The sequence below is a fragment of the Notolepis coatsorum genome, assembly GCF_963971535.1.
Source record: "Notolepis coatsorum genome assembly, chromosome: 8".
Classification (NCBI taxonomy): Eukaryota; Metazoa; Chordata; class Actinopteri; order Aulopiformes; family Paralepididae; genus Notolepis; species Notolepis coatsorum.
Window position 1 is genome coordinate 132,436,251 of NC_140172.1, and position 15,833 is coordinate 132,452,083.

The window sequence follows — 15,833 nt, forward strand, 5'->3', positions numbered from 1 at the left end:
AACGCAGGAGATGCTGGGTTCGACTCGGTGTCCCGTTAACCAGTGTTGCAGTTCTCTCGGCCTGCGCTCAGGGTGAAGGTAGGAGTCCTGACCGGACTTTAAACACTTCTTCTTTTCTTCCCTTCTAAATGTTTTGTAATAACGATGTTTCCAAAACATGTGTTGCTGCAATACATTGAGGATACGACGCGTGTTGTGTGTGAATTGTCTTGTCACTGGTATAGCTTCTCTCTCCATAGTAAATCGGCGTTGTTTTTTACATGTGTAAAAATGAACTGGTTGGTTGTGATGAGAACATGTGTGTTCATGTAACGTTGTACCGTGGGTGAACTCACAACTAAGAGGGTTAGTTAAACCTGTGAAGCTATGCTTAGTGACATGTGATTGAGGAATGAATCTTTTCTCAGCCTGTGATGACAATGAACAGCATGTTCACATATTAACAGGGGTACCTGTTCAACTTGGTCGTATCAAGAGTAAGATAGGAGGGGTGACCCCCCGGTTCCCTGAAGCTTCCCCCCCTCCTCTCAGACATGTTTGGTTACAATATATTGTGTCACTGTGTTTGTGGGGATACGATGTAACCCTCAGCTTAAGTTGCTGGGGTTGTGCTTCCGCTTGAGAAACTCTTTTTTCCTACAGAAAAGGTTGTTTGGTCACTTATCATGTGTGCTTAGCAAGGTCTGTGGCCATTACATAATCGAGGACTTGTGTCTTCTCTCGTTATGAAAAACGGCGTTCCTCTGTAGTAAGAGTGTACTTTTGCCATTTTTCGTTGTGATGAAGGGTTGTGTGTGTCGTGATCTACAACTGGGTTAGGTTTGGCCCACAGAAGCACATGTGTAAGTCTGGACCGGGGCTCTTAAAGGGGCCCTCTCTGTTCTGTGTTTTTCCTTAGTAAAACTCAGATAGCAGGTTAGCACATGAGCTATGTGAAGCTGTTAGATGCTTCATGTAGCATGCTATGACTGTGTCATGCTCTACTTTGTCATTACATCGTATCAGGGGTGAGGGGTCGTAAAGGGGTGAACTGGTAATCCTTTCCTCCCCTTTTCTGATTGGTCAGGGGTTAAAACCCCCTGTCCTTCAAGGTTCCTGTCACGTTGCTGTTCGGCACGTTACAGGGTGGGGGGGGGGGGGGGGGGGTGGGGAGTTTCCTGGTCCCACGCCCTGAAAAATTGGGCGTGTGCACAGCGGAAATTTCCCCGCCATAGAGTACGTCACTGAGCGCGTCTCTATTGGTAAGACTTCCGTGAGTTGTTCAGGTCCATGTTATGGATCTGTTTCAGGGAGTTGTCAGAGCTCCTCCTCACGAAGCTCCTACTCAGGGAGAAGTGCTTTCTGTGAGTTCGGACTCTCCTTCCCAGTGAGGGAGCCTCCTCAGAGTTTCAGAGCCTCCTCCTCAGATTGTCAAGGTGAGTAGAACTTCAAAAAGGAGTTCTGCTCTATTGTGTGTGTATTCGATTCAATTCGATTATTGAGTGTGTATTGGTTCAGTGCCTCCTCCTCGGAGAACCCTAACCCAAGTGTTACATAGCTCAATGTTGCAATATTCTTTTCAATCTATACGGCTCGCGTGGGAAGTCTCTCTGAGGATTCCCGTCTCCTCTCTGTGGTGAGGATGGCGGGATGTAAGAATGTAAACAATTTGTACCCTCGGCCGCGTCACGTGGGATTCATGTCAGTCGGTGTTTCTTTCTTTTTAATAATAAAAAGAGTGAAGAATATGAAGCACGACAACTTCTTGTCGTTCTCCCAGGCGACTTGAAGGACCAATGTCTGGTGTCTGGTTAGACTATCCATTGATGTGTTTGGGTCTCGACGCATACATAGTGCTGGCTCGGGGTGTTTTCTGATAAGAATCACGCAGGAGGCTAGTACGCCTTGGTTGCTCGTTATTAAAACAGCGTTTTTCTAGGGCAACTGGGATGGGGGATTTTTTCCTCTTCCGAGCGCCTGTTACTGGGTCTCGATGGATTCTCGTTCATATCTGGGGGATGTTAACAGAATAGATCAGAACATAGGTAGAGGGGTCTCACGCCCTTGGGGTGGGCCACTGAGCGCGGTACAAATGGGAACGTCTGGGTGGCGCCCTCTTTTCATGTTTTAGATCGACACGCATACCTACCCCCTCTCCTGGAGAGGGCATGTCGGCGTGGTTAGGGCACGGGACTGGTTCTGGTCTCGCTGGTCCAGGTCAGTTAACCCGTTGTCCGCCGGGGACGCAGATCTGCTGTTCTGGTACCCTGAGGTACCAGGAAAAATGCTGGGTCGGCCCGGGTGTCACAGGGTTGGGCGTTATGGAGACCCTTTGTTGGGTACATGTTGTACTCTGCACTATCATAAAGGGGCTGGTTCTCCATTCTTTTCGCGCCTCTCTCACGCATGGCGAAGAGGGGGCTGTTGGGGTGGTCTTCTGGACCTCCTCTGGTAGCCCTGTGTGCTTCCCGAGCCGCCGGGCCCGGTCCAAAGTTGGGTTTCGTCGACCCGTAGGCCTGGAATAACCCTTTTTTGAAAACTGAAACACTTGTACTGCGGTGATATACCCGCAGGTGTGTTTTGGAGTTTTTTCTTGAGGGGTTATAGGAACAACCACCGCATGTGGTACCAAGAGGGTGGTTGATTCCCTGGTGTGTTGGAGCAGAGTCAACTCCCGGGCTACCCGGTTGAGTGTGCCCCTGCACGTTCATGACGTCTGCCAATCGTGTCAGCCTTCTCTGCCTCGACCCCTCTGGGTGGGTTTTTTTTGGTGGAGGCTTTGTCATGGTGCGCAACAATGCCAGCATACGCCCCTTCCGCCGGGGTGCTGTTTTCAGTTGACCCCTTTGGCGCCTGTCTCGTCCGCAGTGCTCCAGGCTCGGGTCTAAAGCCTGCTGCCTGGTTTAAGGGATCGACCCCTCTGGGGTCGTCTCCCCGGTGAGCTGCCTGCTTCCGTTATGGTTAGCCTTTTGAGTGCTTCAAGTTACGGCCATGCTGACTGCCTGTGTTGCAGGGTCAGTGTGCCAGGCGGCGTACTAGTGGAGGGAAGGGCCCGCTCTTGGAGGGGCCCTGTCCGAATACGCTGGCGATGTGGGGGGCGGTGTCACTGAGTGACCGCCTGGTGAGGTCTTGATGCTTGGCGTCATTGACCTCTCCGGGCCCCCTTTTTCCAGGGGATCCAGTCCCTTCAGTGGGTCTGGGTCTTCCTTCGCGCTCCGCTGCTACGGCCTTGCCGCGGGGTTGAGTTTGCTCTTGACCCCGTGTTTTTGGGGGCAGTAACGAGGGTTGTTCCTTCCGTTCGTTCCCTGGTGGCATGCGGGTTGTGCGTGTGCGTAGTCGTGGGGTCAAGCCACGATTTGCTCACCCTGTGCGTTGAGTTGCTCGAGTTTCTCTTCGCACGGTCAGATCCGTCTCCCTCCCATCCTCCAATAGGGAGGGTATCCTCCATTAGGGAGGGTCGGGGGGCTCGGTCCTCTCCGGTCTGATGGTTGTGGGGGGCCTCAGCGGGGTACATTTGTCGAGCTTCTGGCTTCCGCTCAGCTCCTGTTGTGCAGAATGACGCTGAGCGGAAACCAGTATGAAATAGAACGTAAGGTTATGTATATAACCAAGTTCTATGAATACTGGTGACGATCAGCGTCAGGACGCCACTGCGGCCCTTGACCTCGCCTTGTGGTGAAAGTTTGGGAAGGAGGCGAGTAGGTGACCACACACCTGCTTATGAAGGTAAGCGGATAGGGGTGTGGCCAGACGGATGTCGGTATGTAAAGGTACATTGTGGAGTTTTTATTCAGTGCTGTGCACGAAGTGAGGTTAGTGCAGAATGACGGTGAGCGTCACCAGTATTCATAGAACTTGGTTATATAGATAACCTTACGTTCTCATGTGATAATGTGATAATGTGAGTTCTCATGTGATCATGTGAGTTCTCATGTGATCATGTGAGTTCTCATGTGATCATGTGAGTTCTCATGTGATCATGTGAGTTCTCATGTGATAATGTGAGTTCTTATGTGATAATGTGAGTTCTAATCGTGTGATAATGTGAGTTCTCATGTGATAATGTGAGTAATCATGTGATAATGTGAGTTATCATGTGATAATGTGAGTAATCATGTGATAATGTGAGTTCTCATGTGATAATGTGAGTAATCGTGTGATAATGTGAGTTCTCATAGCAGCCCTTCAAATGTAGTGGCACCACTTTTTATTCTATAAAATGATCTATTGACTTTCGAGGATCATCACAGCACCATGAAACTTTACATAAACCAGATCCTACAACAGATACTTAGTCCATGTGAGAATCTCTAAATTAATGTAGAGTGTTTTATACAGTATTGTATGACCTGAATAAAGGAATATCTTATCCTCTAATCTAAAGTGGGAGATTAGAGTTTAGAAAACAGATTTAGTGTTGTTTTAAAAGAATTACCCACAAACCCCCACTCTTGGGGACGGAGGGTAAAGATGGAACATGAGTGGTGATTCATAAAAATAAACAATTTCATAGGTTTCCAAAAATAAATGCTCTTCAATGTGTGATATTTACGACACAATGCACGTGTGTGTGTGTGTGTGTGTGTGTGTGTGTGTGTGTGTGTGCGTGTGCGTGTGCGTGTGCATGTGTGTGTGTGTGTGTGTGTGTGTGTCTCCGGACTCCAGGATGAAAGCAGACACTCCGCTCCACAGCACCATGAGTGTTGGTCAGGCCAGGAAACTGGTGGAGCAGCTCAAGATTGAAGCCAGTTTTTGCAGAATCAAGGTGAGACGGACACTCTACAGTCAGACAGACGCTCTACAGTTAGACAGACAGACGCTCTACAGTCAGACAGACGCTCTAGACTCAGACAGACACTCTACAGTCAGACAGACAGACGCTCTACAGTCTATGTGAGATTGCCGTTCATTGACTATTAAAGCATTACATCACGCGCAGGAGTGGGTTATGAGAATTAGACCATGCCTAGGGGTGGTTGTTAGGCCCGAGGCGCAGCCGAGGGTTGTTAGACCCCCCTAGACATGGTCTAATTCTCATAACCCACGACTGCACGTGGTGTAATGGCTTTTATACAATGGCCGATGTCATCCAACCTTATTGCTATACAATAAACACACATTAATTGAAGATTTATTGACAAAACCATCCGCAGAAAAAGTAGTTCCCAAAAGAAAAAAGAGAAGTTGCCTCCATGTGGAAGCAGCTCGGAAGTGCATCCAACTGTTGTCAGTAAGACATCCAACAAACTAACACATCCAACTGTCTTTCAACTAAGACATCCAACAAACTAACACATCCAACTGTCTTTCAACTAAGACATCCAACAAACTAACACATCCAACTGTCTTTCAACTAAGACATCCAACAAACTAACACATCCAATTTTTTTTAACCTACCTTCTATAGAACTTCATTATTAGATGCTTCTATAGAAAGTAGGTAAAAAGAAAAAAGTGTTCTTTGCCCTATAGGGGAAAGAAATAAGTTTTCTTTGCCCTATAGGAGGGATTTTTTAGAAGCAGCTGGGAGGTGCACTGGTATACGTGAGTGTGGCTTATTGAATTGATTGATTGATTGATTAATTGCTAATTGTATTACTGTCCGCCTTGTTTCCAACTGATTAAGCTTGGCGACTCTTTCGAAGTCGCTCTCTTTCGAAGTTGGTTAAGGTTAGAGTTTGGAATCCGGGCTGGTGGTCTATCGCCCTGCTCTAAAGACAAACTCTAACCGATTTTTATTTTGTTCCACAATGACTCATGACCCACTAATTACATAATACAACATTATGTAAGAAACTAACACATTCACCGTGACAGAATCGTTTTTGATTTAGTCTTTATGACCCTATCAACATTCGTAACGTTTACTGTCCGCCATCTTGCTTGCATTTCTAAAAACTTGCACGGCAGAGTGATAGTAATTTGGTTGTGGGCGGGTCCTGGGACCAAGAGCGTGGGGTTATGACAAATAACGCAAGGTTATGTATATAACCAAGTTCTATGAATTATGGTGATGCTCAGCATCATTCTGCACGCACTTCACTTCGTGCACGAGCACTGAATAAAAAATTCCACAATGTACCTTTACATCCCAACATTCGTCTGGCCACACCCCTATCCGCTTACCTTCATAAGCAGGTGTGTGGTCACCTACTCGCCTCCTTCCCAAACTTTCACCACAAGGCGAGATCAAGGGCCGCAGCGGCGTCCTGATGCTGAGCGTCACCATAATTCATAGAACTTGGTTATATACATAACCTTACGTTCTATTTCATTATGGCTTCCGCTCAGCATCATTCTGCACAAGAGGAGCTGAGCGGGAGCCAAAGCTCGACAAATGTACCCCGCTGAGGCCCCCCACAACCATCAGACCGGGGAGGACCGAGCCCCCCGACCCTCCCTAATGGAGGATACCCTCCCTATTGGAGGACGGGAGGGAGACGGATCCGACCGTGCGAAGAGGAACTCAAGCAACTCAACACACAGGGTGAGCAGACCGTGGCTTGACCCCACGACTACGCACACGCACAACCCGCATGCCACCAGGGAACGAACGGAAGGAACAACCCTCGTTACTGCCCCCAGAATCACGGGGTCAAGAGCAAACTCAACCCTGTGGCAAGGCCGTAGCAGCGGAGCGCGAAGGAAGACCCAGACCCACTGAAGGGACTGGATCCCCTGGAAAAAGGGGGCCCGGAGAGGTCAATGACGCCAGGCATCAAGACCCCACCAGGCGGTCACTTAGTGACACCGCCCCCCACATCGCCAGCGTATTCGGATAGAGCCCCTCCAAGAGCGGGCCCTTACCCCCCAATAGTACACCGCCTGGCACACTGACCCTGCAAAACAGGCAGTCAGCATGGCCGTAAAGCACTCAAAAAAGGTTAACCAATGGAAGCAGGCCCCGCACCGGGGAAACCAGGCAGCAGGCTGTAGACCTGAGCCTGGAGCACTGCGGATGAGACAGGCGCCAAAGGGGTCAACTGAAAACAGCCCCCCCCGGCGGAAGGGGCGTATGCTGGCGTTGTTGAGCACCATGACAAAGCCTCCATCAAAAAAAAACCACCCAGAGGGGTCGAGGCAGAGAAGGCTGACACGATTGGCAGACGTCATGAACGTGCAGGGGCACACTCAACCGGGTAACCCGGGAGTTGACTCCGCTCCAACACACCAGGGAATCAACCACCCTCTCGGTACACAGACGGTGGTTGTTCTTATAACCCCTCAAGAAAAAACTCCAAAACACACCTGCGGGTATAGACTGGCTATACCGCAGTACAAGTGTTTCAGTTTTCAAAAAGGGTTATCCCAGGCCTACGGTATCAACGAAACATTACTTCGGACCGGGCCCGGCGGCTCGGGAAACACACAGGGTTACCAGAGGAGGGCCAGAAGACTACCCCAACAGCCCCCTCTTTGCCATGCGTGAGAGAGGAGCGAAAGAAAGGAGAACCAGTCCCTTAGGATAGGGCCAGGTACAACATGTACCCAACAAAGGGTCTCCATAACGCCTAACCCTGTGACACCCGGGCCGACCCGGCATTTTCCCCCCCGAAAAAAGCACAAGTCCCTCAGGGTACCAGAACAGCAGATCTGCATCCCCGGCGGACAACGGGTTAACTGACCTGGACCAGCGCGACCAGAACCAGTCCTGTGCCCTAACCACGCCGACATGCCCACTCCAGAAGAGGGGGTAGGTATGCGTGTCGATCTAAAAACATGAAAAGAGGGCGCCACCCAGACGGTCCCATTTGTACCGCGCTCAGTGGCCCACCCCAAGGGCGTGAGACCCCTCTACCTATGTTCTGATCTATTCCGTTATCATTCCCCAGATATGAACGAGAATTCATCGAGACAACCTAGTAAACTGGCGCTCGGAAGAGACAAAACTCCATCCCAGTTGCCCTATAAAAACGCTGTTTTAATAACGAGCAACCAAGGCGCACTTAGCCCCCTGCGTGATTCTTAACAGAAACACCCCGAGCCAGCACTATATACGCGTCGAGACCCAAACACATCAATGGATAGTCTAACAAGACACCAGACATTGTTCCTCCAAGTTGCCTAGGAGAACGACACGGAGCCGTCGTGCTTCATGTTCCTTCCTCTTTTTATTTAAAAAAGAAAGAAACATAGACTGACATGAATCCCACGTGACGCAGTTGAGGGTACAAATTGTTTACATTTTTACATCCCGCCCTCTCGCCACAGGGAGGAGACGCAAATCCCCAGAGAGACTTCCCACGCGAGCTGTATAGATTGAAAAGAATATATTGCAACATTTGAGCTATGTAACACTTGGGTTAGGGCTCTCCGAGGAGGAGGCACGGAACCAATACACACTCAATAATCGAATTGAATCGAATACACACACAATAGAGCAGAACTCCTTTTTTGAAGTTCTACTCACCTTGACAATCTGAGGAGGAGGCTCTGAACTCTGAGGAGGCTCCCTCACTGGGAAGGAGAGTCCGAACTCACAGAAGGCACTTCTCTCTGAGGAGGAGCTTCGTGAGGAGGAGCTCTGACAACTCCCTGAAACAGATCCATAACATGGACCTGAACAACCCACGGAAGTCTTACCACTAGAGACGCGCTCAGTGACGTACTCTATGGCGGGGGAATTTCCGCTGTGCACACGCCCAATCTTCCAGGGCGTGGGACCAGGAAACTCCCCCCCCCCCCCCCCCTCTTACCCTGTAACGTGCCGAACAGCAACGTGACAGGAACCTTGAAGGACAGGAGGTTTTAACCCCTGACCAATCAGAAAAGGGGAGGAAAGGATTACCAGTTCACCCCTTTACGACCCCTCACCCATGATACGATGTAATGACAAGTAGAGCATGACACAGTCATAGCCTGCTACATGAAGCATCGAACAGCCTCACATAGCCTGCTACCTGAGTTTTACTAAGGAAAACACAGAACAGAGAGGGCCCCTTTAAGAGCCCCGGTCCAGACTTACACATGTGCTTCTGTGGGCCAACCTAACCCAGTTGTAGATCACAAAGACACACACAACCCTTCATCACAACTAAAAATGGCACAGTACACTCCTACTACAGAGGAACGCCGTTTTTCATAACGAGAGAAGACAAAATCCTCGATTATGTATTGGCCACAGGCCTTGCTAAGCACACATGATAAGTGACCAAACAATCTTTTCTTTAGGAAAAAATAGTTTCTCAAGCGGAAAGCACAACCCCAACAATTAAGCTGAGGGTTACATCGCATCCCCACAAACACAGTGACACAATATATTGTAACCAAACATGTCTGAGAGGAGGGGGGGAAGCCCCAGGGAAACCGGGGGGATCACCTCTCCTACCTTACCCTTGATACGACCAAGTTGAACAGGTAACCCTGTTAATATGTGAACACACTGTTCATTGTCATCACAGGCTGAGAAAAGAATTCATTCCTCAATCACATGTCACTAAGCATAGCTTCACAGGTTAATTAACCCCCTTAGTTGTGAGTTCACCCACGTTACAAACGTTACATGAACACACATGTTCTCGTCACAACTAACCAGATCATTTTTAAACATGTAAACAACAACGCCGATTTCTATGGAGAGAGAAGCTATACCAGTGACAAGACAATTCACACACAACACGCGTCGTATCCTCAATGTATTACAGCAACACACGTTTTGGAAAACATCGTTATTACAAAACATTTAGAAGGGAAGGAAAGAAGAAGTGTTTAAAGTCCGGTCGGGACTCCTACCCTGAGCGCAGGCCGAGAGAACTGCAATCTGGTTAACGGGACACCAAAGTCGAACACGGCATCTCCCGCGTTGGCGACGAGGGTAATGTCGCTGCGCCACCCAGCCGCTACGTTTCTCCATGTTGACGCAGTCCTCGCTGGCAGGGCTCCCGGTGTAGGTTCGACTAACATCCTCTGTCAAAGATGACGTCGTAGTCAGAGTGTTTAAGGCATGTTATAGTCATAGCAACGTTCAACAGTGTAGCATTAAGCTAACAGCCGCTCTCGACTGATAGCAACAAGCTAACGTTTCCTAGCCTAGTGACACAACGGGCTAGCGCCGCAGCTAACAGCTGACTGGCTAACAGGTAGGCCACAACTAGCACGCAAGCTAAGCAGCTATCACCTGAACTGTACACAACGACATAACAAGCCACACTTCAGACAGGCCGCCGTCTGAAACCCTCCTCATCCTTAACACTTTCAGTGCCACGAGGTGGCACCAGAGTTAGCGCTTGAATGCCACCATCGGCGCCAATTAACCTTAATATCGCCTAATCTATGTTTTAAATTATGGCTATGTGTCTAATCTGCCCGTCGCTTATAAAAGAATCCTTTTCCAGTCAGTGCTGTCAAGGCAGATTGGTTTTTTATCGTTTCATTTCCGTTTGAGAGCATTTTGAAAAGCACCCGTTTTGAGGTAAAAAACAGTCCATTCTGGGCCATTCTATGATAATCGTCTTTTACTGGAATATTCCAGAACGTTGATATTTGTCGGCCTATTTATGAATCGTTTTCAAATAAACGCTAGATGATCAATATTATACGTACACGCACGCCCATTCGAGCCGCGCACGGATAATCGCCGTGTTCATTTCCTCTTGGATTTTTACAGTGAAACCGATAGAGGACATTTCACAAAACAGCTTATATCTTCATCAAAATGAGTCTAATTATCCTAACACTGATAACATAGATTCCTTACCTGACATCAGATGGTATCCAACTGGTATATTCCAATTCCTGATCACCATTCGAAAAAATCGATAAGTGTATAGATCCAACGTGATACAGTAGAACACATGATTCCGCGGGGCTCAGAGGCTCCAGAATGAACTCTGATAACCCCGGCTGCATCAGTGGACTGGAAAATGTGGAGTACAGGATTTTTTTCCCCATCCATTTTCATTGAGTCCATTCCAAAATCCCTTATGTCATCTGGGAGACGATAGGGGGCGCTTTTTTCCACATCTGATCGCCGGCGGCGCTCGGGTAGACTAGGGTAGGCTCGCGTGATGCAATATGATTTCAGATCGCTAAAAATAAAAAAATAAAAAAATTCAGATAAATCACGTGAGTGGCTTTCTTTTTTTAAAACTTTGGCCATTCCCCTGGCTCTTTTATACGTTTATCGCATTTATTCTGGTCAAGGATGACCGACAGAAACAGGCTGAAAGGGTTCAGATGGGGGGGAAGACACTCTGGGAAAGGCACGGCTGCAGTCCGGGATTCGAACTCGCTAAACCCCAGATCCGTGACGAGCACGGTTGTCCCCGGCGCCGAAATGGCACTCGCGGTACGTGGTGAGCTACTGGAGCTCCCCCACGTGAGTGGCTTTCAACAAGATATTAATAATTCAGAGAAAACTCGTGAGTGGCATAGAAAGGAGAGAGAAGAGAAAAAGAAATGTCAAACACAGTTTTCAACAGTGATTTTACCAGACATACGGCGGAGCCGGCACAATTCCCATCTGGGCTGCAGCCGACTTGAACATGGATCTTCCGATAACGAAAATCCATGCCCACATTTCCTCGTTTAGGGTGTACTTCCACTCAAGTGAAAGATGGGGCCTGCACGGGACAGAGAAGCATCCGCTTGTCCAGAGAATCCCGGGTTTTAACCAGGCCTCTGTCGCGGCCCACTAGTTGACCATCATGGGCTTCAGACCAAGATCCTCCGTCCGCCGCTTAAGAAGCCGAGCAGAGGACCCCAATCTGGGGCCGGCGTTCGTAAAATTGTCAGCTAACCCCCACAGCATCAACAGACAACCAGAGCTTGCAAGCAAAACAGTACTTACCCCACCCTGGAAGCCACCGCTTCCTCACAACAGTCGGTGCTTCCCACAGTCCAGCTGTATGGCCGGAGGGCCAAACCCATCCAGCCGCAGCAAGGAGGACTGCAGTTGGGGAGCATGTCAGCGGCGCGAGCCCCTAATACGAAAAAGCCGGTGGAGGTCACTCAGAATGATCATCATCTTCCAGACACTCCAGTGACGAAGACAATATCGCCGTATTTTCTCGAAAATAGTGAGAGAGAAAATAAAGATATGATGTCAACGTATCTCCCGTTCTTTTGTTTTCCAACTTTCTTCTACTAACAACCTCGTCAAGTGTGGAATCTACCGAAGGCACTTCCTTGTGGTGAAAGTGAAGAAGGAGGCGAGTAGGTGACCACACACCTGCTTATGAAGGTAAGCGGATAGGGGTGTGGCCAGACGAATGTTGGGATGTAAAGGTACATTGTGGAATTTTTTATTCAGTGCTCGTGCACGAAGTGAAGTGCGTGCAGAATGATGCTGAGTGGAAGCCATAATGAAATAGAACCATGTGTAACTTTATTTTTTTTTACTTTTTTTTTCTCCCATCCCACTGTTAGTCGTTATGCCAATTCCCAACCCCCTTCCTGGTTGTTGCGCACATTCCCCTACTGTTGGTCCGAGAGGCCGGAGACTGTCACATGCTTTCCTCCGACGCATGTGCAGCCAGCCGGCAGCCAGCCTGGCCGCGCAGATTCTCACCGGGAGAGTGTAACGTGTGGAAGGTCGCACTACCTCTCTCCAGATCCTACCCTTGCTGAGCAGGCGCCCCGACCGAACTGTAGGGGTCGCTGTCCACAACGCCCAGGACCCACCCACGGCTCCCCTCCCCCTAACTCAGCCAAACGAGTTAGTATAGCGATCAGCCCAAGCCAAGGCAATGCTGACTCTCCGGGAGTCGAGACCGCAGCCTCTTGCATTGGTGACGAGCACAATCTCCGCTACGCCACCTGACCGCCCAACCATGTGTAACTTGACTGTTTCAGCCAATCAGAATTGAGAAATTTGCATGCCATTGTATAAAGTTCAACACCATAGTCCCCACCAGACTGGCTAACAAGTTGATTGATGTGGGTCTGAACTCCACCCTGAGCGCCTGGATCCTGGACTTTCAGGATGCAAATCCAGAGTCTGCAGAATAATAAAGGACCCTCACCACCCCAACAATGGCTTGTTTAAGCTGCTGCGGTCAGACTCAGCTTCTCCCCCTATAGGCCTAGGCCATCAGAACACTGAACACATCCTGCACTCTCTCACACACAAACACACTACAGGTCATAGTTATATATAGTATAACTGTATATTGTATAGTATATTGTATAGTAGTGTATATAGGACTCTCATTACCTTTAATTCGTAAGCTTAGCATTGTATTGTATTTTATCTTAGTACTTTTTATCATGTCTATTTTATTATCTTTTATTTTATTCTATTATTATTTGTATTTTTTGCACAATCATGTCTTCATTTCACTACATGGCTGGTGTATGTATGTGACGAATAAATCTCTTGAATCTTGAATCTCTTGAAGGCTGAAATCAGGACGGCGTGATCACATGACCCAGCTCGCAATCATCTCTTGAGTTCTGCACATGGTTCTGGATAATTATCCCACCAAAACAAAAGTCTTCTGTTATATCGAGATAATGAAATAAATGTATCTGTTATCACGAGAAAACGATCATTGTTATATCGAGATAATGAAATAAATGTATCTGTTATCACGAGAAAACGAGCATTGTTATATCGAGATAATTAAATAAATGAATGCTTTATCACAATAAAATGGCAATAAAATAATAAATAAAGATGTGGCTGTTCTCGGCTTCCGTAATTCTAGTATGTAATGCTTATCATAACCTACTCAGATGCCAAACTGTGGGTTTTGTCACACAGGACAGTACAAAAACTATCACAACAAGGTATTTGAAAGTTTAGCTCAGCGTACCTTTTGTGATCGACAACTCACCTGATTCAACTGTATCTGACTTGTCCTATTGGGGGCGACAGCAGTCATCTGGTAATCTGGAGGTTCCCGGTTCAATTCCCGCTCCTCCCAGGCAGCGTGTTGAAGTGTCCTTGAGCAAGACACTTAACCCCTAATTGCTTCTGATGAGCAGGTTGGCACCTTGCATGGTCGCCTCTGCCGTCGGTGTGTGAATGTGTGAGTGAATGGGTAAAATGTGAGGAACAAATTTGTAAAGCGCTTTGGATAAAAGCTCTATATAATTGCACCATTTTCTTTTCCTTTCTTTACTTAACCAGGTTTGTCCCATTGAGATCCAGGATCTCTTTTACAAGGGAGACCTGGCCAAGAAGAGCAGCAACACAAAGTTTCAAAATAAACACATTAAAGATAAAAGTAACGTTACAAAATGATCAGATAAAACATTTGCACACAGAAAACCTGGTTACAATAGGCTTCACCATAGCCTTAAATACATTCAGGGTTACCAAGCTTTGAATCTCAGATCCGACTGGAGATTGTTCCATGCAGTAGGTGCGGAAAGCCTAAAAGCTTTATTTTTTTTTTTTACATTTATTTAACCCTTATTTACCCAGGCAAGCAAGTAAGAACAAATTCTTATTTTATTTATTGTCAAAAGTATGCATAATGTTGTGTTAATTCCACAACAAGAGATATGTAAGGGATAAAAAAAATAACTGACCGCTGCTATGGGCAACCGAGCGCTATTGACCAATCACAATCAAGCATTTTCGCGAATGTTAAAACGCCATGTAATAAGTAATGTTAATTACCTGAAATTATTCATTTGGGGGGGGGGGGACCCTGCATATTTCGGTATCGGTTGATATCGGTATCGGAAATTAAGAGTTGGACAATATCGGTATATCGGATATCGGTAAAAAAGCCAATATCGAACATCCCTAATTTTAACCTCCTCGTCTGTTATATATTTTAACTTCCTCCTTGTCTGCAGGTCTGTTATATATTTTAACCTCCTCGTCTGTTATATATTTTAACCTGGTCGTCTGCAGGTCTGTTATATATTTTAACCTCCTCCTCGTCTCCAGGTCTGTTATATATTGTAACCGTCCTCCTCGTCTGTTATATGTTAACCGCCCTCCTCGTCTGCAGGTGTCGAAGGCAGCAGCAGACCTGATGGCGTACTGCGACGCCCACGCCTGTGAGGACCCCTTCCTCAGCCCCGTGCCAACCTCGGAGAACCCCTACAGGGAGAAGAAATTCTTCTGCGCCCTCCTTTGAGATCAGAAATCCGGGACTATTGTGATGAAGAGAGCAACCGTACATGATGTACGTGTGCCTCGTATCTACATACCTGTGTACAGTATAGTTACCCGGCCCGATACCTCGCCTACAGAACGACCAGAGCTCAGATACAGCACTTCTAGCATCCGTCCTGTTGTATGTATGTTACAGGACATACATAAACAGGACATATATGGGGATTCCTGACAGAACCTAGCTATCCCAGTATCAATAGAGAAACAGTTCATCAAGACCCAAACCACTAGCCGCAACCTGTCTGAAGCAAACCGTGTCGTGTTTAGCTAGCTACCACAGGTCATTGTTTAGCTACCAGAGGTCATTGTTTATCTAGCTACCACAGGTCATTGTTTAGCTAGCTACCACAGGTCATTGTTTAGCTAGCTACCAGAGATTGTTTTGCTAGCTACCACAGGTCATTGTTTAGCTATTTTTCTCCCATCCCAATTTCGTATTATCCAATTCTTCCCTCCCCTGTCTCGAACGTTGCTAGACCATGCCTCCCACTGGTCGGCTGCAATGTGGACGAAGCCTTGCATCACGTGTCCCCTTCGGTACACGAGGAGGCAGCCGTCGCATCTTTTCACCTGTACAGGCGCACCAACCGACCTTGTAGGAGTCACCGTCCACAACGTCCGATCCCCACCCACCGGCTTTCCCACCCCCTAATACTGCCAATTGTATTAGTATGAACGACCAGCCAAGCCGGAAGCAACGCTGAGAGCTGGGCTCGAACCCAGCATATCCTGCGTTAGTGGCGAGCGCCTTGCCCACTGCGCCACTTAGCCGCCCCACTAG

General features: G+C 47.8%; 1 protein-coding gene across 1 annotated transcript; it reads left to right on the plus strand.

The window, feature by feature from the left end:
- Nucleotides 1–4,645: 4,645 nt before the first annotated feature.
- On the plus strand, nt 4,646–15,014 carry gng3 (guanine nucleotide binding protein (G protein), gamma 3; the record flags this gene model as incomplete). The annotated part of the gene is made up of 2 exons (XM_084319885.1): nt 4,646–4,744; nt 14,886–15,014. The coding sequence occupies 2 exons, from the start codon at nt 4,646–4,648 to the stop codon at nt 15,012–15,014; spliced, it is 228 nt and encodes a 75-aa protein (XP_084176011.1).
- Nucleotides 15,015–15,833: the final 819 nt, after the last annotated feature.